General features: G+C 43.6%; 2 protein-coding genes across 2 annotated transcripts in view; both read left to right on the top strand.

The window, feature by feature from the left end:
- The window catches only part of cep170aa (centrosomal protein 170Aa), a 350,414-nt gene that overhangs the window by 163,391 nt on the left and 163,806 nt on the right, over positions 1 to 23,217 (top strand). The gene's annotated exons all lie outside the window — the stretch shown is intronic.
- Positions 22,859 to 23,217, top strand: part of LOC130122398 (AT-rich interactive domain-containing protein 5B-like) — a 76,870-nt gene continuing 76,511 nt past the window's right edge. Inside the window, exon 1 of the mRNA XM_056291287.1 lies at positions 22,859 to 22,879. Coding sequence (XP_056147262.1) covers positions 22,859 to 22,879 — 21 coding nt within the window. The remainder of the gene's footprint in view (positions 22,880 to 23,217) is intronic.

Raw genomic sequence — 23,217 nt, 5'->3', positions numbered from 1 at the left:
ATTGTCAAAAAATGCAGAGAGCTAGTACACACTGAGTTTGACACCACACTGCAGGAGAGGTTTGACTCAAACTGGAGAGAGGCTTTTAATCATCTTCATGCAGTACATGCAACAGACAGACTCTCTTTCGCTAGGGTAGCTGGTAAGGATGTAGTCCATATACCTGCTTCATCTGCTGCTACAGTTATGGCTAGGGGACTCAGGACTGTGAGTGAGGATGGTTCTTTTTTGTTGCTGGAGTCTGTGGGTGTCCCCGTTCCTGGAGGTTTGGTTGTTGTGCCTACTTTGGTTTCATCGGGCAATCACATTTTTCCAGTCCGAGTCATGAACATGTCTGATGAAGATATCTGGCTAGGGCCACGGACTAGGCTAGGGGTTTTGACTCAGGTAGACTGTGTTAAAAGTGATAAGCTTTGTGAGGTACAGTTCCAGAGAATCTCAGCAGACACTGAACAAGTGAGTATCAGTGAACACCCCGAAACACCGACAGATGTGCAGGAAATTCTCGGCAAGCTCAATTTTTGTGGTAGCCCAGAACAGCAAGCACAGCTGACTTTGTTACTGGAGAAGTACTCTTTTGTGTTTGCAACAGAAGATGAAGATCTAGGCCACACTGACAAAGTACAACATGAGATCCATCTGACAGATGACATACCTGTAACACAGCCATACAGACGAATCCCACCCACACAGTACAGTGAAGTCAGGGAACATATTGGCAAGTTGCTTAAAAAAGGGGTCATTCAAGAAAGCTCTAGTGCTTATGCTTCGCCCATAGTACTAGTGAGAAAGGCAGATGGTAGTCTGAGGCTATGTGTTGATTACAGGAAACTCAACTCGTAGGGCTGCAACTAACGATTATTTTGGTAGTCGACTAATCTGTCGATTATTTTTTCGATTAGTCGACTAATCTAACGATTATTTCTTTCACACCCTCCATCTCTGCTTCCTGAGGGCGCGGATCCTCTTCCGGGCTCCAGTGCACGTTTTACCTCACACGCTTAAGTCTGCACACTTGTGAATGTCGCCCTGTGTCTCTCTGCCTTAACATAACATGATCCCATAGCGAATTAAAATAATGACTCATGAAACATTTGAATTTGGAACTTGTTTTGGAGCTACTTGTTTAATCAAATGCATCATCAATCATAATGAAAACTAAATAAATACATGAAATAATACAAATGAAAGTAAATGCATTATCAATCATAATAAAAACAAAATAAATAAATTAAATAATACAAATTAAAGTGCAAGTCAAAACGTAAAGATCATATGCAAATAATGTTTTAAAAGTAACTCAAAATAGCAGCCTCTGCCCCAGCACCGCGGTTCTGATGGGGCTGTTAACCTGGTCCAGGAGGGGGACGTGGATCCACTCACTAGGCTCCACCATCTCCAACAGGAGGGGAGAATGAGTCAGCTCAGACAGACCTGTAGGTCTTTTGTTTGCTGTGTGTGAGTGAGAGGAGCTGTGTGTGTGTATATGTGTGTCTTACTCTGATCTCCTGCAGTTCATAAACACTTTAAATTGCAGTGCAGGAACGTGAGCATGTCGACGTGCTCTGGAGTGAGGCTGGCTCTCTTCTTCCCAGCTGCTGAGAAGAGACGCTCAGAGGGAGTAGAAGTCGCTGGAATACACAAAAACGATTTGGCCTGTTGATGCAAGGGTTGGATACTTTGCCTCATTCAATTTCCACCAAGACAGGGGACTTTCTGTCTTTGAGGGGCTGCTCTCCGAAGTACATCAGCACTTCATTACTGATCGCTTGGTTGCGCGCATCCTGTTCATCATTGGTCTCACTGTCACTGTCTGTTGAGTCACATCCAAGCAGTGAATCGAGAGCTGAAACAGACCTATTTGTAGTTCCCTCAGCTGAGTCTGTGGCATCCTTGTCAGCTGATGCTGCTGTGGCTTCTTCATTCCCACTGGTTCGCTGGTTATTCACAGTACTCCCATCCTTGGACTGTAGGGCCAGAGCTTGTACTTTATTCTGAACACTGAACCTCTCCTCCGGTGTCAGGAATTTCAGTTTTCGAAATCGTGGGTCTTGTGCAGCTGCAATGATCTGTTTGCTTGGGTCATCATCTGTGATGGTGACCTCTCTTGACCAGCGTGCAGTGGTCTCCTCTGAAGCAGCCGCCTGGAAGGCCTGCACAGGAGCTGTATCATAGGCAGTGTGGGTGGACTTCAAAAGCCCTCTGACTAGTGGAGGCAGGGCGGGGGCTGTCACATAGCTTTCACCACTCAAGTAGACAGTGGCACATTCAAAGGCCTGGAGAGCTTTGGCCAGTTCATCTAGCAGGGTCCACTGATCAGCTTTGAGGTCTAGGTATTGTTTCCCTCTCTGTGTTACTGCCGGGTCAGACAGAGTCACAGTCAGTGGCCATCTCTGTTCCAGCATGCGAGTCACCATATAATAGGTGCTGTTCCACCTGGTAGAGACATCTTGGACAAGTTTGTGTTCCGGGGTCCCCATCTATTTCTGCTTTGTCTTAAGCTTGCTTGAAGCCAGTTCGCTCCTTTTAAAGTGCTTGACGAGACACCTCGCTGCTCCCAGTGCTTTACTGATCTGAGGGTGTTTCAGTGCACGATTGATCACCAACCGTAAAGTGTGGCCTGCACAGCGGATAGACACCCACCCATGTTTTTCCTGCAAGATGTTTGCAGCCAGTACGACATTGGAGCCATTGTCATGAACAACTGCCACAATCTTGCTTGGAGGGATCTCAAACCTTTCCACAACCTGCTCAATCCATGCAGCAATGTTGGGTCCAGTGTGCCGTTCTTCGAGTGGCATGGTTGTAAGGCAGAAGCTAGTGAGCTCCCAGTCATCACTTATAAAGTGACAGGTGATGCCAAGATATGCCTCTGTCGCGACACTGGTCCAGGCATCAGTTGTCAGGGCAATCTTGTTCTTGGTTGCTTTAAGAGCATCTTTAACCTTACCAAAAGTAGCTTCATACTTTCCCTCCATAAGCTTAGTAAAATGAGTTCTGGAAGGTAAGGTGTAACCTGGATGGAATGTGGTGACCATCTGCTTAAATCCCCCATCTTCAACCATGGATATTGGTCTCATGTCATTGACGATCATGTTGAGGATGCTCTCTGTTAAGACTCCAGCCATTTGAGGGGTGCATGAGCCTCTCTTCAGGATGAACTCATCCACACGCCTTTGCTTAGTACTAAAATAGAAAGAGAACAAAACAGAAAGCTGTATTAATTATCATCACAATTTGTAGGCTATGGTATCAGTTTATCTTAGTGTACTGACTAATACCAATTAAACCATTTAAATGACTAAATATCTTACAACTGAATTATTGATATGCTCCAACCCAGTCTAACTAGCTAACGCTACGACAAGCTACAGCTGATTAGAGCGCACTGGGAAAGCTAGTTGACTGTCTAGGCTACAGACAGCTCACGTTAGTACCGTGTCGTGTTTTTGCAGACTGCAGATTGACTAGCTAAGTAAGATAGCTAGCTAATGTTAGATGGTGCTAACGTTCCCCGTCTCTGCAGTCTTGCCTGCGCTTTAGCCCAAAAAGTTCAATTTTTTCAACTGAAAAAAAAGAAACCTAGAGCCCATAGCGCAGTAAGTTACTGCAGTCAGTGAATGTTAGAACTCGTTAACATTTAGCTAACGTTAGCAATCTTAACTTAGCTAGTTAATACTCCAGTCTGCAAAAACACGACACTCGGTGATAAATGACGGAGCTAAACAACTCTAAGCTGTAGTGTGCTACGCTGCAAGCTTGGTGCTGTTTAGCTAATGTTACATACAGCTCGTTGGTGGATACGCAGAATCCACATAACTGAAATAGCGTTCGCTTAGCAAGCATCACCCTTGAGACGTTGTTTTCCAACATGTAACTTAAGCTAACGTAAACATTACGATACTGTGGCTAACTAGCTAAACTTACCCATGATCCGAAGTAGCAATCATCGTGGCTCCAGGGTGCTTGCGTTTCAAATGCTCGTGCATTGCCGTAGTGCTGCTGTGGAATGCCAATTCGGCTTTGCATATTCTGCATTTAACTGACTTCTTTGGCTTGTCATCTGTGAAATACTCACAGACTTTTGATAGTCTCGGTCTCGCTGGTTTTTGCTCTTCATTAGCCTCATTCGCTCTCCTTTCCGCCATCGTTCATACGCTTTCTTCTTCTCTTCGTCGTTCATGCAAAATGCAGTTATATCAGACGATGGAAGCGATACTGCCCCCAGCACTTCCTATAGGGCATTGCAGTTACAAATGAACATTTGTGCGGTTTTGAGTTAACGTTACTGGCTCTGATTGTTTTTATACGACGCGTCGAAGCTAAAATTCTGCGTCGACGAGTTTTTATGATCGACGTCATCGATTATGTCGACTAATCGTTGCAGCCCTAACAAAGACAAGACGTCATGCATTCCCGCTCCCGAGAATTGATGAGAGTTTTGATGCGCTGAGAGGGGCAAAGTTCTTTTCGACCATAGATCTGGCGAGCGGATACCACCAGGTAGCTATGCATGAGAGAGATCGGACTAAGACTGCATTTACTACACCGTTTGGTCTGTATGAGTACGTGAGAATGCCTTTTGGTGTTTGTAACGGTCCAGCTACATTTCAGAGACTTATGCAAGTTACTATGAATGATCTCATTTTTCAGATACTCCTGGTCTACCTAGATGACATCTTGGTTTTTTCAGAGACATTTGAGCAGCATTTGGAGAGACTTGAGACTGTGTTTAAGAGACTGGCAGAGACGGGCCTTAAGGTGAAGTTGCAGAAGTGTGCTTTTCTACAACAGTCAGTAAAGTTTTTGGGTCATCAGGTGTCAGCAGAAGGTATAGGAACTGACCCCTCCAAGGTCTCTGCTGTTAAGAACTGGAAGGTCCCAACCACTGCCAAAGAGCTGCAGTCGTTCTTGGGTTTCTGTAGTTACTACCGGAGATTCATTCGAGGCTTCTCACAGATTGCCGGGCCACTGCATGACCTAGTCAACAAATGTTCAGGTGTGAAAAAAACAGGGAAAGTAGGTCACCAGTTTTGTAATATGTGGACACCAGAGTGTGACTCTTCCTTTGAGCAGTTAAAGGAAAAACTTACCTCTGCTCCCATTTTGGGTTTTGCCGATTTCACACAACCATTTGTAGTTGAGACAGATGCTAGTCAGCATGGATTAGGCGCTGTATTGTGTCAGCAGCAAGGTGACACCAGACGTGTCCTAGCATATGCTAGCCGCAGACTACGCCAGGCTGAGAAGAATGACCGAAATTATAGTAGCATGAAGTTGGAGTTGCTTGCCTTAAAATGGGCAGTTGCTGAAAAATTCAGGGGTTACTTGCTTGGTTCAAAGTTTGTTGTCCTGACTGATAACAATCCCCTCTGCCACCTCAAGACAGCCAAGTTAGGTGCTATAGAGCAGAGGTGGGTAGCGCAACTGTCTGTTTTTGATTTCGAGGTTAAGTACCGTCCTGGTTGCAGTAATGCCGCTGCAGATGCTCTCTCTAGGCAGGAGTTTGCAGGGGAGCCTGAAACAGACCCTGACTCGGATTTTGACGACTGTATCACTGTGTGTAACCTGATTGAGCGAGGAACAGTTCTGGATCCTGGTCTTGTCTCTAGAGGTCTGGAGTGTTACAAAGTGAGACAGATCCGTGCTGGGGAGTCGAGGTCTGGTGAGACAGGTACTAAACAGGGCAACACCCCCACACTGCCAGGTTATACCAGAGAGGAGCTGGTAGGTTTTCAGGCCGGTGACCCCACCCTAAAAGAGTTTAGGGCATTTTGGGATCGGGGGAGGAGGCCATGTCCCAGAGAGAGAGCAGCCCTGTCTAGTCAAGTGAAAAGAATGTTGAAACAATGGAGATGCATACAACAACGAGAAGGGTTGTTGTACAGGGTTATCACAGACCCACGTCATGGAGAAGTGTGGCAGTTACTCGTGCCTAGTTGTTTGAGGGACCAAGTTCTAGAAAATGTACATAACAACATGGGACATCAGGGCATAGAGCGCACTGTAAACTTGCTAAGAGGGAGGTGTTTTTGGGTAGGGCTATGCGAGGATGTGGAAAGCTGGGTTAAAAACTGCGAGCGGTGCATTTTGACCAAGATGCCTCAGCCAAAAATCCATGCTCCAGTTCAGGCATTCCTGGCCTCCCGACCTCTAGAAGTGGTGGCTGTTGATTTTACAGTGTTGGAGGCAGCTTCAGATGGCCGTGAAAATGTCCTTGTTGTGACCGATGTGTTTACAAAGTTCACACAAGCGTATGCTACCCAAAGACCAGAAGGCTGACACTACAGCTAAAGTTTTGCTCAGGGAGTGGTTCATGAAATATGGGGTCCCAGAGAGACTGCACTCAGACCAAGGTCGAAATTTCGAGAGTGAAATTATAGCAGAGCTGTGCAAACTCTATGGGGTTAAAAAGACACGGACAACTCCCTACAGGCCACAGGGAAACGGTCAGTGTGAAAGATACAATCGCACACTCCATGACTTGTTAAGGACACTCCCACCAGAGAAAAAAAAGCGTTGGCCAGAGCATCTGTCTGAAGTAGTATATGCCTATAATGTCACTCCTCATTCCACCACAGGGTACTCGCCTTATTATTTGCTTTTCGGGGTACAGCCACATCTCCCAGTAGATGCTTTATTAGGGCGTGAGTGTGTGTCAGACAGGAAACAGGATTGGTTGTCTGTTCATCAGGAGAGACTCCGACAGGCACATGAGAGAGCCAGAGAGTACTCAGAGCAGAAGGCAGCTGAGAGGATCTCACTGCAAAATGAGAAGGTGTATTGTCCTCCTGTGGACATTGGTCAGTTGGTTTTCCTACGTCACAGACCCCCAGGTAGACATAAGATTCAGGACACATGGACCTCAACAGTCTACAAGGTAGTTGACATCCAGGGTACCACACACACTGTTGAACCTTTTGAGGGAGGTCCCATTAAAAGAGTTCATAGGTCAGAGTTGCGACCTTGTGCGAAACCAGTTCCCAAACCAAGAACTAGAACTAGGTTACAGACCACTACACAGCCTGTAGCTGAGGATGAGCCTGAGTCACCTGAGGCTGATTTTGTTATTGTTGAGGAAGTCATCCCTCGCCGGCTTGTGCAAGTACCTAACCTGCCTCTTGCAGCAGAAAGTGTTAGTTTACCTGTGACAGCACCCACAGATGAGAGTGACGGTGAAGGACCTGAGGAAGGTTATTCAGATATGAGAAATTGTGGCACAGAAACAGAATGTGTTAATGATGTGCATCCAAACGTTAGCGACAGTGACTTGCCCATTATTGAAAACAGGGACAGGCCCGCACTAACAGAGGATGCTGGTGGAGCATTGCATGTTTTGACCAGTAAGTGGCAGTGGCGGACTTTTATTGTAACTCCGTGCAAGTTATCCAAGTGCATCTTGGGTATTCTTTCTTTTTTTTTCTTGTGTGGAGCGCCTGAAGATTGCGGTGTGACAGTGCTCTGACTCCGTAGTAAGTAAGGGTAAATATCTTGTGAAATATACCTGTAACATTATTCCAAACAATATTGTATGTCGGTAATTTGACAAGATGGTTTGATTTAGACGCTACTGGAGTTGATGTTCGGTGATTTTGGGCGCGAGCCGTCGACCGCTGTTCGCCATTGCAGGCATGACAAGGTAATGTTGGCGTGAATAAAGCCACACCATGCCATTGTATTTGGGATGTAAAGGTTTTATATGCATTTTAATTCTGTTTAAAGGTAACTGACAGAGTGAGAAGTTGCGCGATCTTCAGGAAGTTCCACATGTCTTTGTTAAACCCTGTTTAACGTACATAGTCCACTGCCGTATTTTGCACCGTATTTTGTATTTATTATTTCCCTTTTTTTAAAATCTTTTCTGTTAAACTTGCCACATCTGTGAACATTTATGAGCTGTTTGCTCGAAAGACACAGGAATGTATGCACTCAGTAAAACGATCTGCATTCGAAGGTTCAAACAATAAAATTAAAGCTACAAGAACCCCGGAAGTAATTGTGTCCTGTGTGGTATCTAATTCCACGGGCTACACAAATAAAAGATGCTAACTACACCTACCTTTCTGATACGTCTACTAGTCGCCAATTTTGGTGCATAACAGAGTCTGGGTCTGGGTCTGACTGAGGCTCGAGGATCTATGGCTGAATCGGTCCGATATTTGCGCTAACGCGAGCCATATTGATGCGCGCCGCTCTTTCACCGGTCAACCTAGCCTGACAGCGGCGGTGGGCGGGGCGTGAGGTCTGTGATATTAGCATATTAATAGATCCTAAATTTCTCAAGGGTAGATTTGCTTCTAGTCCCTTTTTGGAGTTTTTTTTTAACTTTAATTTTTATGTGGGAAAATCATGTTAAACAAAATCATCTCAGAGTATTTTTAAACTTTAAAACGTGTCTGGAGGGGTACTTTAACCACCTTGAATTCGTTTTTGACTGGCAGACGATTGTAAGCCTCTGATTGGCCAAATTAAAAAATTGACTGACAGTTACCACTCAAAGTCCGTTCCAAGCCCCACTCAATATGTCCTTGTTTGTAAGCCTGTTGACGAAAATAGACACAATTTGGGAGCATGATACTTTCATGTGTTGAATGTGTTGATTAGGGGCTAGAAGTAATGAATGTGTCGTAGGCTTAAAATGCGGTGTTATTCTATGTATTTCACAATATTGTAGCGAATTCGGGGGACAACGCAACCACAGGAACTGTCGAGGCCGGGAAGCGAACCCGCATCGCCCGCACCGCAGGAGACATCGCTAACCGCTCGACTAAAGGGTCGGATCCACCAGCCAGCGGCCAGCGTGTCTACTTATCCATGCACATTACAATACTTTCACGAAAAATGTGCAAGATCAACACAGACCACAAGCAACTTTACCTAAAGATTGACTTTTGTCCTTCGTCATCTTTGAATGAAGTTGTCTGCAAATCCAAGGGTCAGATTTTTTTAAATCTTATTTACATACGGTATCTGTAGGCTAATTGTATTCCATGAGCCTGTTCATCTTTTCTAAAATAGACTCATACTCATCTTGAGGCTATTACCCCCCTTCAGGGGAAATTATACGTCATTTTCAATTTCACTTTGACTTGATAGGTTTAAAATGCTCACACACACACACACACACACACACACGCATACACACACACAAAGGTAGAGATCTGCAGTGTCCTTTCTGTCCTATCTAGCTGCATGCGGTGCTGATTTCTATTCAAATCAACCAGCTGGCCAACCAGCCACAGGAAAAGCAAACAGCAGAGAGGTCAGTGACCTTGGGAAGGAGATAGACTTTTCCTGTCTTTGTTCCAAATTATCTAGCATCATCCAGCAGCTAACAGAATGTGACAGTGAAAAAAGCAAGGCAAGGGGTGTCCATTTTCATGCATTCTGACATAGGAAGTGTGTTTTGCTCTGCATTCAGCATCATAAAACTTTGCTTAGGTTTTTCCAGTCACACTGGTGCCTGAACTCCACCGAGGCAAATTTGTAATTTGTGATAATGGGCTATACAAATAAAATTGACTTGACTTGACTTTGTGAGCTTATCAAACCGCCCTGGAGTTCGTCCTTTTTCCCTAATTACATGAGCCAATATAAACCAATGTTATCAGTATTACTGCTGTGTCTTGACTTGGGCACCTATATATCTGGTTCCAGCTGATTGAGACAAACGAGGGCAAAAGAGACTAAAAGAAATAGAGATGGATGGAAACCACTTACTCTGTTCATGTACAAGTCTCATCTTACTGTACTAACTTTCTGTTTTGGGTAGGACTGACAAATGTCCCTGATTGACTGACGGAGCGAGCAGGGTAGCGTGACTGAGTGAGTGATCATGTTTAGTGACTGACTGAGTGATCATGTTGGACACGAGAGGGCTGCTGGATCAGGTGTCCAATAAGGTCACTGAAGCTGCACGATTGGTCGGCCGAGCGCCGAGGCATGAGGGGAGCGCATAGTAGCCCGCCCCAAATAACAATCACTCTGACAAAACACTCACTGACTTATTCGCTGACTTACTGCGGCCGCTAAAACTAAACAAATAAGACGAGAAAGAAAACGTTTAATTCTCAAAGCACCCGCAAAGGGTGAAATGAGAATGGGTGAGATTATGGAACGGGAGGGGGGGGGTTGGTCACGTGGTGTGGTCACATGGCCACGGTGGGCATGGCCTCTAGTACTTCCGTCAGTACTTCACTACAGGAAAAGGTTCGATGGCAGCTAATAGTAAGGCCTCGTCTATGTTCAACGTCAAATACGTATTGGTATACGGACGGAGCCTTCAGTCCGTCACCGGAAACCATGGAGGCAGTGTAGCCAATAGTTCAAGAGACACGAGCGAGACACGACGAGGACTTAAAAATGGCGGAACGCTTTGAGGAAAGATGCTTCTTGGTGAGATATTTTAAACATATCTACGGTGTATTTAATTGCCTAACAGACCACCGCTGTCTACTACGGTGCCTCCGCTTAGCCTCTTTCTTAACAGCGACGTTACTTAACGACCTCCTCCACCGTCGCCATTGTTGTTGTCAGAAACTTTGAACTGCCCTCTAGTGGATGTATTGCGTAACACACATGTCAACGTAAAGGACGCATGGAAGTGTGTGGGCGGGGACAGTTACGTCGTGTGAAATGGACGTATTTATTTTCGTAGGGAGCATAAATGAGCCTTACAATAAAACACGTGAAAGTCAAAACTACAACAGCCATAATTCATGTAGGCTACGAACATGTCAGTGCCAGTCTGTGGGCAACACCAAAATAATGTCTTATAACGACCATGTTTTATTTACTAGCTAATCAAAACTCGGGTTTAGTCTAGTTTACGGTACGAACAGGACAGGATTTGGGACAGCAGCTCCCGTTATTCGGGACTGTCCCGGTTTTTTCGGGACGTCTGGTTTTACCCTAAGCTCATTTATGCTCAACGTTAAATACGTATTCGGACGGAGTCTTCTGTCCGTACTCTACGTTCATTTCGTCCGTATTTCTGCACGTTTTCTGGGAGCTCGCGGATCCGTACAAACAGAGCAGTACCACCGGACACCACAGGAAATCGTGGGGGCAGTGTTGCGCGACCAGCAAGTAACACACAACAAAGAAGACGAAGAAATGGCGGAAGTTTTTGAGGAAATGCTGTGCGAGTTAGTACGTAGTTGCAAACATATTCATGATGTTACCTCGACTGGGTACAGAGACAAACAACTGTTAAATAACAGTTGGGAGGAGACTGGACGTGAATTGTGAGTGAGTTGGACGGAAGCGAGGGAGAAGTGGAGGTCTGTGCGGGACCGATTTGTTCGTGCCCACAAGAAGTCTTCTTTTTTTTTTACTCTTCTTGACAGATACATGATCGTGATCCCCTCCACCGTCGCCATGTTTGCTCTCTTCTTCTTCCTGTGAATTTCCGGCAGCCTAGACACCTTACCGTTGAACTCGGAAGTGAACTTTGAACTTAACGCTGAACTGCCCTCTAGTGGATGTATTGCTTAACAACCACGCCTACGTAAAACGCGGATGGGAAGTATGTGGGCAGTGACGTTTAGAACATTTGAAACGGGCGTATCTATTGACGTATGTAAAGGGAGCATAAAGGAGCCTTAACTGTATGTCGCAGGGGAAAACCCGAAATCATTCACAGATACAGGTTGCCAGGTCAAACAATTATTGCTATAGCTTGATGACATTAAGGATTACATTAAACCTGCCTACTGTGTCCTTGGTGCAAAGCCACCATTTATACATGGATAATTGCAGTCAGACGCAAAACGGGCAAATTGCACTCAGCTGCAAGACTTTATGGGCGTGTTTGAGCTGTAATATAATTTGTGAGTCGGACCTTGAAACAGGGCAGATAGCCAAAGGAGGTTGAAACAGTTCATCTGGATACAACGTTTATTGACATACGTTTCATCACTCAGCTAGTGGTGCTAGAAAGTTTGTGAACCCTTTAGAATTTTCTATATTTCTGCATATATATGACCTGGAACATCATCAGAGTTTCACACAAGTCCTAAAAGTAGATAAAGGGAACCCAATTAAACAAATGAGAGGGAAAATATACTTGGTCATTTATTTATTGAGGAAAATGATCCAAAATTACATATCTGTGAGTGGCAAAAGTATGTGAACCTTTGCTTTCAGTATCTGGCGAGACCCCCCCCCCCCCCCCCCGTGCAGAATAACTGCAACTAAACGTTTCTGGTAACGTGATCAGTCCTGCACATCGGCTTGGAGGAATTTTAGCCCATTCCTCCATACAGAACAGCTTCAACTTTGGGATGCTGGTGTTTTTCCCTCACATAAACTGCTCCCCTCAGGTCCCTCCACAACATTACGATTGGATAAGGGTTAGGACTTTGACTTGGCCATTCCAAAACATTATCTTTATTCTTGTGTTGTGTTGTGAAGATCAGACTTTGATAGATCCCTGTTCTTTAAATAAAACTGGGCACCCACTCACACCCGATTGTCGTCCCATTGATTGAAAACACCTCACTCTAATTTCACCTTCAAATTAACTACTAATCTTAGGGGTTCACATACTTTTGCCACTCACAGACATGTAATATTGGATCATTTTCCTCAATAAATAAATGACCAAGTATAATATCTTTGTCTCATTTGTTTAATTGGGTTCTCCTTATCTACTTTTAGGAAAATCTAGTGATGTTTTAGGTCACATTTATAGCAGAAATATAGAAAATTCTAAAGGGTTCACAAACTTTCAAGCACCATTGTGACATCTTCAGTCTAAACTGACTGCGGATATCCCCCACCCCTTATAAACAATACAGTACAATACAGTTGCATAACGACCCAAACCAATGACCTGTTACATATGCAAATATGGGTGTGACCATTAAATTGAGTTTCAAAGGCCATGTGTACGTACTATTCACAGAGGACTGGGGAATGTTGCAGTCACAGCATATCACCGGGCAGATTGTGGTTGCAAGTGATGCGCAATTCATATCCGTGGCTGCAACCCATCCTTTTTGAATTCGCCTGTCAATACAGAGTGCGTCTTAGAAAAAAGAGACATCTGCAGATAGAAACAGATGAAAGAGGAGGGAGTTGATACATAATTAGAATAATTACAGTTAAATTAAGTTCGCTTTCAAATCAAACATCCTGAGATATGAATGGAAAGAATTGTTCTTGCAACTCCATTTATAACCTTTTTTTTTTACTCAGACATAGCTTAACCATGTCATGTGATATGCTACTTCAGTACACTTTAACAACAAATATTACCGGGACCACTGCAGAAAATTGCAGATGCACATTTAACATCCAGGAATTCACATTATAGACGCCATCACTGACTAGCCCTGTAACAAATAGGGCACAATTTCAAACATTGGCCATACACGGTCCAGCCATATACTAGGTTTTGACCTAGTCTTGTTGTCTTACAGAGCACCAATCAAAACAGCTGTAAAATGTATTACAAAATTAAAATAAAAGATGCAGTTAATCAATAATCATTAATTTCATTTTATCACTTTGTTGGTCAGGAATAACAATAGAAGAAATGATACGCAGACTGCTCTAATAATGCTGGGTTGGCAATGAATATAAATTAACTCTAGTTATTAACATCTCACCTCACAGGGGAGGTTGTAGGTTTGAGCCCAGCCCTTTAACCCTTCCCAAGTTCACATGGGATTTGTTCAGATGCTACAAAGAAAGAAAGTTGAATCAGTTCATCTGGACACAACATGTATTGTGAGATAAATGTTTCATCACTCATCCAAGTGACCTCTTCAGTCTCAAATGACTGCAGGTATCCCCACCCTTATAAACAATACATCCATCCATCCATCCATCCATAATCCGAACCACTTATCCTGCTCTCAGGGTCACGGGGATGCTGGAGCCTATCCCAGCCTATCATTGGGCGGCAGGCGGAGAGACATCCTGAACAGGCCGCCAGGCTATCACACAGGGCCGACATACATACATACACACACCCACACACATTCATACCTAGGGACAATTTAGAATGGCCGATTCACCTGACCTACATGTCAACTTCAACTTTCAACTTTATTTCACACAAAAATGAAAAAATACACTTCACATACTATATGATACACAAAATGGTCTGAAAAGGGACACCCCAAGGAAGCTCAGCACACATTATGAATGGGGACCCATACTTTAAGCAAAGCAATTTACATAAAAAGTAACATATAAAAGGAAAGAAATAAAACCTACAAAGAAGAATAAAAAAAAAAAATCTAAAGTCCTAGCCCTATAATTAGCAAGTTTTTAGTATATCAGTCAGCAGTATATATCTGAATTAATTTATGATTTAATTTCTTTTTAAAGACATGTCTTTTTGACTGTGGGAGGAAACTGGAGCACCCGGAGGAAACCCATGCAGACACGGGGAGAACATGCAAACTCCACACAGAGGACGACCCGGGATGACATCCAAGGTTGGACTACCCCAGGGCTCGAACCCAGGACCTTCTTGCTGTGAGGCGACCGTGCTAACCACTGCACCACTTTGCCGCCTTTATAAACAATACAGTTGCATAATGACCGAAAATGGATCGGTTTCATGTGCAAATTGCCGTGACCATTAACTCGAGTTACAATGGCCGTGTGTACTATTCACAGAGGATTTGGGAATGATTGCAATCACAGCATTGTAAAATGGCAACAGATGTACTCTTAGCGCCCCCACCCCCCCTCGGTTCAGGGATGGTCGTTCCCTCTTCATATAGTTGGCCTTTTTGACTCCCCGTTCAAACCAGCGTTCCTCCCTATCAAGGATGTGCACATCACCATCCTTGAAAGAGTGGCCACTGGCCTGTAGATGGGTGTAGGCTGTTGAGTCCTGTCCTGATGCCTTAGCTCTTCTGTGTTGTGCCATCCTCTTGGCCAGCGTGTGTTTGGTTTCCCCGTTGTACAAGTCGCGGCAATCTTCCAGGCACTTAACAGCATGCACTATATTGCTTCTGTCGCCATCTTACAAATGCTGTGATTGCAGCCATTCCCCAGTCCTCTGTGAATAGTACGCATCGCCATTGTTACTCTAGTCAATGGTCACAGCAATTTAAATGTGAATCCGATCGTTTTCGGTTGTTATGCCACTGTGTTATTTATAAGGGTGGGGATACCTGCAGTCAGTTGAGACTAAAGAGGTCACTTAGATGAGTGCTGAAATGTTTCTCTCACAAACGTTGTGTCCAGATGAACTGATTCAACTTTCTTTGATTTTCTTACCTGGATTATTGAGCATGCATAAAGACACCCAGATACTACAGTTAAACCCATAGTCAAGTAGTGCATGTTGGGTGAATTGGAGACTCTAAGTTGCCCTTAGGTATGAATGATGTGTGAGTGATTGTGTGTGTGGGCCGTTTGATGACCCAGCAACCTGTTCAGTGTCTCTCTACCTTCTGCTCAAAACCGGGTGGGAAAGGCTCCGGGCGTCCGGACCATGATACAGCAGACATTGCTAAATGAAAAGTGAAAGACATAGAATAGAATAGCAACAGATTATCACACAACAGAGCAATAGTCTAGTCTATAACAGATGGGAGTGGTGCAATAAAATGCACTGGCTGTAAAATCCGGAATGTTGAAACCTGTTTAATTTGTAGGACATTTAGGTTCCAAAAATTCTCAACATAAAAACCAGCATTTGAGTCCTTTCTTTATCTGTTAAAGCCCAAAAAGTATCACGAGTCCTAGTTACAATCGTCTATGCACCTCTCATAGCTGGCCAATGAACATCTGTAATATTTAGCTGTGATGAAAATGGTCCTTTGTAATCCTGTGTAGGATGTTACAACTCCATGTAATTACTCCTACAATCCAACAGGTGGCACCCAATACCATACTTTCATGGAAGAGACACTAGCGGAATGTCTCACCAAGGTCAGTAGGCTAATGAACGTTAACACCCAAATTAACTTGTTATCCATGCAAATGCCAAACAGAAAACATGCACTAGGAAAAATAAGAGGAAGAAAATTATTTTTGAGGTCTGAAGTAAACTTACAGCCATTGCATTGATGCCTAAATCAATTTATTTTCAAGGGGAAAAATATTTCGTTACTTCAACAATAGACCATTTCTGCAACTCAGTGAGTATAACTCACATTTTCCAAATGCTAGTTTTCTATTTCTAGCCCACGCCTTGATGAATATCCTTTTAAGGGCAACCTGAGAAACGGCTCCAATCAATCTTTCCTTTTGTATACGCTCATTTCATTTAATGGTAGATGGCCCTGCGTGAAAACCACGTAAATGACAGCAGCTGTGGCTCCTTTCCCAAATATTAACTTTCTTAAAACAGTGAAGGTCACGGGTGAAGCAGGTGGTTAAATGGTCAAATAGCTCCGGCCTTGATTCCCTGGCTTTGACTCAAATCAGTGTACTATATGTTTCAACTTTAGGGCCTTCAGAGTCACATATGTCAGGCATTTGCATGGGAGAAATTGGACTTAAATGGGTAACACATGACTCATTCTGTCTCAGCCCAACAGCTGCAGAAAGCCTAGCAGTTATTGGACAAATATGAATTGCCTCAGAGCAGAGAATACCTTCAAAGCTTTTCCAGTGTGGAATTGTTGACGTAAGATGAAAATAAAGACACACTGAAAGGGATTTAGTGTGAAACATATTGAGTTGCATTTAAACCATAACACGAGTATTCATTTTCCTTTCACTGGCTGTTTTTTTTTTTTTCCCTGAACCTAACTTGACAACCGTTATGAATTCTACATTAGTAATCAAAACAAAAGACTATTATGCAGCACAGGGCTGGGCCCCGGTTGCTAGTTGGCTCATATTCCCTGTACGGTAAACAGCCCACAGATGTTTTACATTGATATTAACGACCTAAATTTGCCCTGTGTTAAAAAAAAAAAAAACGAACATAGCGCGGGGATTATGTTCTCAGTTATGTATCACACACAGCACAGACAGCAATCTCATTTAGCATGAGTGAAGTTTACACCGAGTGGGTTTCGCATAGGTCATTAGCCGTCTCAAAATACCCCTGTCACCATAGCAACTTCAAGTGACTCCTAAATTGCCATATGAAATGAGATAAATTATTAACGCCGAGAGAGCTTTTTAATATGTGTCCAGACGCTGAGCTCTGAACAAAATACTGTATCCCCCCCCCCCTCCTTTACTGCTGTCAGTCATGTTTTCAAAACTTGGCGGTTATTTATGCGGGCGCTCATGCCCTAATCTGTGGCTAGATCAGAGGGATTAGACAGATTACTGCAGTATTGTGCACACATGACACAATTCAACCTAAAGGTCCATATACCATGGAAAGATGGTAGGGAATTTTGGAAACTGCCGGTCCGAAATCGGAATATGCCTGCGCAGTATTTTCCCCATCGTTTTATTCGCTTGTATTCGTTTTCATTACCCCCAGACAAGATGTGCCGATAACACAGTTCGGTGAAAGGAAGATCACCGTTGACCGCGGACATAAATGCCTGTTGTATAATAACTCCGTTTTCGAGGGAAATTGCTGCGTTAATGCATTATACAGATGGCGGACGCTGTATTCACAGTTGATCATAGTTTGACCATGGGGTGCAGTAAGATGACTGATGTTTGAAATGCATTACACCAATGGCAAGTCAGGAAAGGATCTACACTGATGTATTCTTCAGATGTGGAGGTGATGCTGAGACTGATTTGCTCTGAAAAATACAGGCTTTTCAGATTCAATAGTGCTCACCTCATTCCTTGTGCTGAAAACAGCCATACCTCGCAGGCGGCTGTAACTCAATCCAACCAAATGCCTTTTCAATCACTCTCATCTTTTATAGTTATACCCCATCGGTCATTTACATAAATGCATTATTCATGCCTCTAATCCCGGAAATGTAAAGTACATGCGTGTGTGTGTGTGTGTGTGTGTGTGAGTGAGTGTGTGTGTAAGGGTGCGCGTCCTGATGCGCATGCAGATGGAAGGGGACTGAGGCAGCCTATTTTGTTTGTGGTTTCCACTTTTCTGATTCCGTGGAGCGTTCTCTGTGGAGCGTTCTCTGCAAATTTACATTTGCCGCTGCAGTAATAACCTTATACCCATAGTGATGTTACACTTGTAAACACTCCAATTCACGTTGCCATGCCGCATGATTACATTTGTGCGATGCTTAATAAAATGACTCACTTGACATTATCAAGCAATTCAGCTGTAATAGGGGCCCGTGGATGTGAAATTGTGTTTTGCAGGCAATTAGTTCATTGTTTCATTGTTATGGGAGTCATTCTGACTAGGCTTACCAATGTTTGCCTTATGAATTATGATGACTAATATGCATCTAGCTGCATGATATTAGGTGTACTCAGCAGCCATGAATGGAATGGGAGTGCAGTTATTAAACACTGTAATTGAAGCAGACTTGAGAAACTGCAGATTATCAGTGAAACATGATGTGATGTTGAATCAGAACAATCGATGAATTCGATAAGATCAGAAAGGAGGCATTTGTCACGTTTCAAGAGGCTGTGGCTTTTTATGAGCCGTTTCAGTGGGAGCACTTACAGCAAAACAGTTCGCGTTGATGTCATCCATATTTGAAATGCTGAACTATCAAGATGAATGAAATCTGTACAAGCTGTTTCCGTCTGTTCTCAGTCTGCGCTGTATTACGCCTTCAAATGTTGAGTGAAAATAATCTTTTCCTTTTGGATAGTCATATCAGGATAATTTATTCTCCCAAAGTCAAGGGGCTCCCTTTGATGGTTGTTTATGTATATATATACTGTCCACTGTGGGTGGACCCACATGGGACTGGATAGGGGCAATGCAAGGCGATGTTATAATGAGTCGGAGAGGCTAAACTTAGCTCGGTAACATTACTCAGATCTCCTGTTACCTTTCCTAAAGTCATCCCGTGGACAGGGTCATTATCATGTGATTACGCTCGCACAACGGCGCAGGTGTAAAGTTACTGTTGAAATAAGTGCCTAGGAACAAATTTACTTGATGGATTTTTAATGACCTGGTGCTTTCCATTGATGATAGATAGTACACAGAGCGTACTATCTGTCATGATAGCTGTAGATAGAGTGTAACTATGTTCCCCTAATTTATCTAAGGCTATTTCTGCAGTCCCCTTTAAGAAGGCCAACGCTTGCCAGACATTATGAACCAAGATATCTAGCTCTTATGTTGTAAAGGGACAACTGCACCTATCACAGACAGACAGACAGACAGACAGACAGACATAGATAGATAGATAGATAGATAGATAGATAGATAGATAGATAGATAGATAGATAGATAGATAGATAGATAGATAGATAGATAGACAGAAAGACAGATGGCTAGATAGATAGACAGACATACAGACAGATGTCTAGATAGATAGGTGGATAGTTAGATGGCTAGATAGATAGACAGACAGATGTCTTGATAGATAGATAGATAGATAGATAGATAGATAGATAGATAGATAGATAGATAGATAGATAGATAGATAGATAGATAGATAGATAGATAGATAGATAGATAGATGGATGGATAGACAGATGGCTGGATAGATATAGATATATGTGGTATTTCTGGCAGTATGGCAGTAATTAAAATATGACTACTAGTTTAGCATTCTGTTGAGCCCATATTTGAATTACTTGATGACCGGCATCGGGGGCTTTATGTGTCCTGAAGTTAAGTTAAATGCCTTTTTCTACAAATGTCTGTGGCTCGCTTTTCTCCCACGCAGCTATGCGGTAGCTGTTTGTGAATGTGTCCGCAATTCAAGATCAATCTTTAAAGTTCAACAACTGCTGTTTTAGGGACTTTTGGGCTCCTTTACTGTGGTTGTAACCCTTAACTCCAGCTCTGTGCTTTGAGATGGCGTTTCAACCACATATGGAGCTCCCTGCTGAGGCTACCTCATTAGATGGAATGTGGAACACCTGTACTGGGAAGCAAGAACACACAGATTAGACCACATATCCCCTCATCGTGCTTCTCCACAACGGGAAAACCCATCGGCATGCATTCACTTTAAAAGTATTTATTCGGTTTTTCCTTGTAGGCCCCTTTACTCGTGAAAATCCCCGCTTTTTTTTCCTTGCTCTTTCATCACTGATGTTGTAAAGGGATGTGTCCATTGGAAACAACACATTTTTGTGTTATGGCCTTGAAAAAGAAATTAAAAACAGTTAAAAAAAAAACTCCAAAACGGAACTGATGATCTTGAGGGTGAGCTTGTTTCAGCCAGTCTGGTGAAATGCTCTGATAACGATAGTCACGGGTAGTACATGAATCGACCATTAGGTGAGGGCACCCCCAATAATCTCAAATCGTCTTAACCCAGATTTAGATGATTGGTACTTTCAGATTCAGATGAAATTGTTGTGTTATAGTCTTTTTATTCTATGTTAAGTACACTGAGAGAGCCACGAAGCCGGAGTCAAATTCCATGTATGTGCGAACCTACATGGCCAACAAACATGATTCTGATTCTGATTTCTAACCTTATAAATTTCCCTTTTCTCCAAATGTCCATTTTAGAGTCATCATACTCCTATTCCTGCAGCCGGTGATTTAGCTGCATGGGTTTGTGCATGTAGCTAAATCACGCCATCACATTTTATTGCTATTGACTGTCCTGCAAGTGAGAGTGCCATCATCAAAAAGCTGCACCATGCATTTCCAATACATCCTGCTGCCTCCTCCCATCGCGTCCTTTATACAGTCACTTTGAATAAGGATTTCCCAACATGCGACTCACTTCATGGTACCGGCTCACGTCAAGCTGGGTATTTGCATCAGAATGTTGTGATCACTGCTGAGCCCTTAGTATTGACAAGCAGGCACTTTCAATTACCAGATAAGAGTTTGAGTAGTGCCATTGATTGACCGGGGACTTCATTATGTTGGCTGCCATTAACAATGCAACCCCATTGATCCTGTCATTGAAATGGCTTAGGGAGAAATCGGGGAAGATAATAGTAAGGCCCGTGGTCTATTTGAGATTCAGTCAAACCCACACTCAAGGAAACCAGCACAATAACAACCCTAAGCAAAAGCAATGGGACTCCTTTTTTTCCCCTCTCCTGCTGTTGTGCCTATAATATCTAAAGGACAATATGTGTTTGTGACTGCCTGTCCCACATACACATGTACATGCACATGTACATGCTCAGCATGATCAGCAAAGGGTAAAATGTAGCCTTGGCTATTTTAGTGTTGGAATGGGTTTTTTTTAAACTATTATTGTTTATTAAAAGCTTAGTAGATTTGTTGTGAATGCGCCTCTTTAAGCTCTTAACCCACAATCACTTAATTCCACAGCTGCTCTGAGGTCATAATTTGACTGACACACCAAATGAACAGCGTGTGTTGCAAGTGGTCTACATTACTTCTACCCATCGATTTTTACTCAATCGGCCCCAGTGCCACCCAGACATGGGCATCAGCAGCAGGAAATGTATGGGTTTCAGAAGCGGGGAAATATAACATTGGCCTGGGTCTAGGATCAATGTTTGCTTTGCCCATCATTTCAGGAGGGGGGGGGGAGCATATTGCGTAATAGTGTACTTGAAATAGCCGATGTCAGAAATATGTCGCTGTTGCCCTCCCTGCGATCTGCAGCGGATAAAAACGGGAGTAGGGGGGGTCGACGAAAGCCCAAAATAGCACCCCCATGTGGACCGCTGGGGTATTTCAAGCATCGACGAATAGCCCTATTATTTTTTTAATTAAGACACCTGGTTTAATGTTTTACGCCACCAAACCAAAACTGAAAGGAAAATAACCGACCTCTGTGAATGTTTTTTACTACCCTGCCGTCGGCTTGACTTCTCAAACTATATATCACCATGAATAACTCATAATCCAGTTCAAGTGAATACAATGCCAACGCCGTTGTCAGTGTTCATCTTTTAAAATGCGTCCTGATCCGAGGTGCCGTACGTTTTGCGGAGATTAAACGCCGATTTGACATCGCAGGTACATTAAATTGTGTAAAATGTGTAGCTTGGCTGTCCTGACAGGGGGACAGCAAAGCTTTTTAACAGGATTTATCCCCGCCTAATGGGCCATCTCATGAATCCTATCTCGTGACGCCCCGCTTTACTAACTGCCAATTTTTTTTCTTTTTCTTTCTTTCTATGAACGCTCGCCTTAAAAAAAAATACACAAGGCTATTATTTTCAGTAAAGCCGGACCTGCACGGCCGAGCCACAGCGCATACCAAGTTCGCTCAAAAAGCAAAGCCAGCGCCTCGATGGGTTCCACATTGCCTTTTGAGGAAACATTTGATAGCCCTATTAACTTTCATGTAACATTGTTTCTTCAAGGCATCCACAGCGAGCGAGCGAGCGAGCGAGCGCGCGCCCCCGGTATCATTACTGTGAGAAATGTGCTTTCATACTGAACGTCTTTCGCCCAGGTCCTGGAAGACACGTATACCGGCGAGGGGGAAAACGCAATTTCGGGGGGCCGACTAACAACCGATAAAGGCGGCGCGTTTTTACTCCGCCGCCGCCGAGTCCTATTCCTACGCCAGGCGTCGTCGGCCGATGATTGAATTTGGCTCGACGCCGCCGCCGTTATATCTGTTAACATGTCACCGCAGTGTGTGCGGAAGTTTACGTCGAGGCGCGGAAATCGTCCCCTAAGAAAAATGTATTGTCTCCAACTAACGCGCAGATCCGAGCGGTTGTTGTCCGGCGGTGCGCAATAACCGGGCAGATAACATTTTTTTTCCTTCCGTCAGATATATGTTTTATCCACGACAGTGTTTTAAACTCTCTGGGATATACCTACCTTCCAGGACCTTCGGCGATCCATTCAAGCCAGCAAGTTTGGAGAGCGTGTTGAGTTTAATCAATTCATAACGTCGAGATGGAGCCGAACTCACTGAAGGTAACGTTTGTTATTAAACCATCGATTAATCCACTTTTGTCCTACGCATATCGGCGGTACGCGTACACATCTTTACTCCTTCGTATCTAATCAAAAGCAACTTGGATGTATCGCAGCGCGTATTGTCACATCTGTGTCATATTTTGAGCAGCTAAAAATAGTTACATGATAAATGTTTACGAAAATTATAGGGGTTTTTTGTGAAACGCGGCAGTGGCTGGCCCGGCCAAATCCTGTAACGATAATGCTGTTTGATTTGTGTACATCTCCTCGACTACGATCGATTTTGTTGACCACTTGGAAATTATTATAAGTCATTTATTTCTCTAACGGTGTGT

The sequence above is a fragment of the Lampris incognitus genome, chromosome 13, assembly GCF_029633865.1.
Source record: "Lampris incognitus isolate fLamInc1 chromosome 13, fLamInc1.hap2, whole genome shotgun sequence".
NCBI classification, from domain to species: domain Eukaryota; kingdom Metazoa; phylum Chordata; class Actinopteri; order Lampriformes; family Lampridae; genus Lampris; species Lampris incognitus.
Note: the sequence above shows the minus strand (reverse complement) of the source record. Positions and strands in the feature narration are given on the sequence as shown.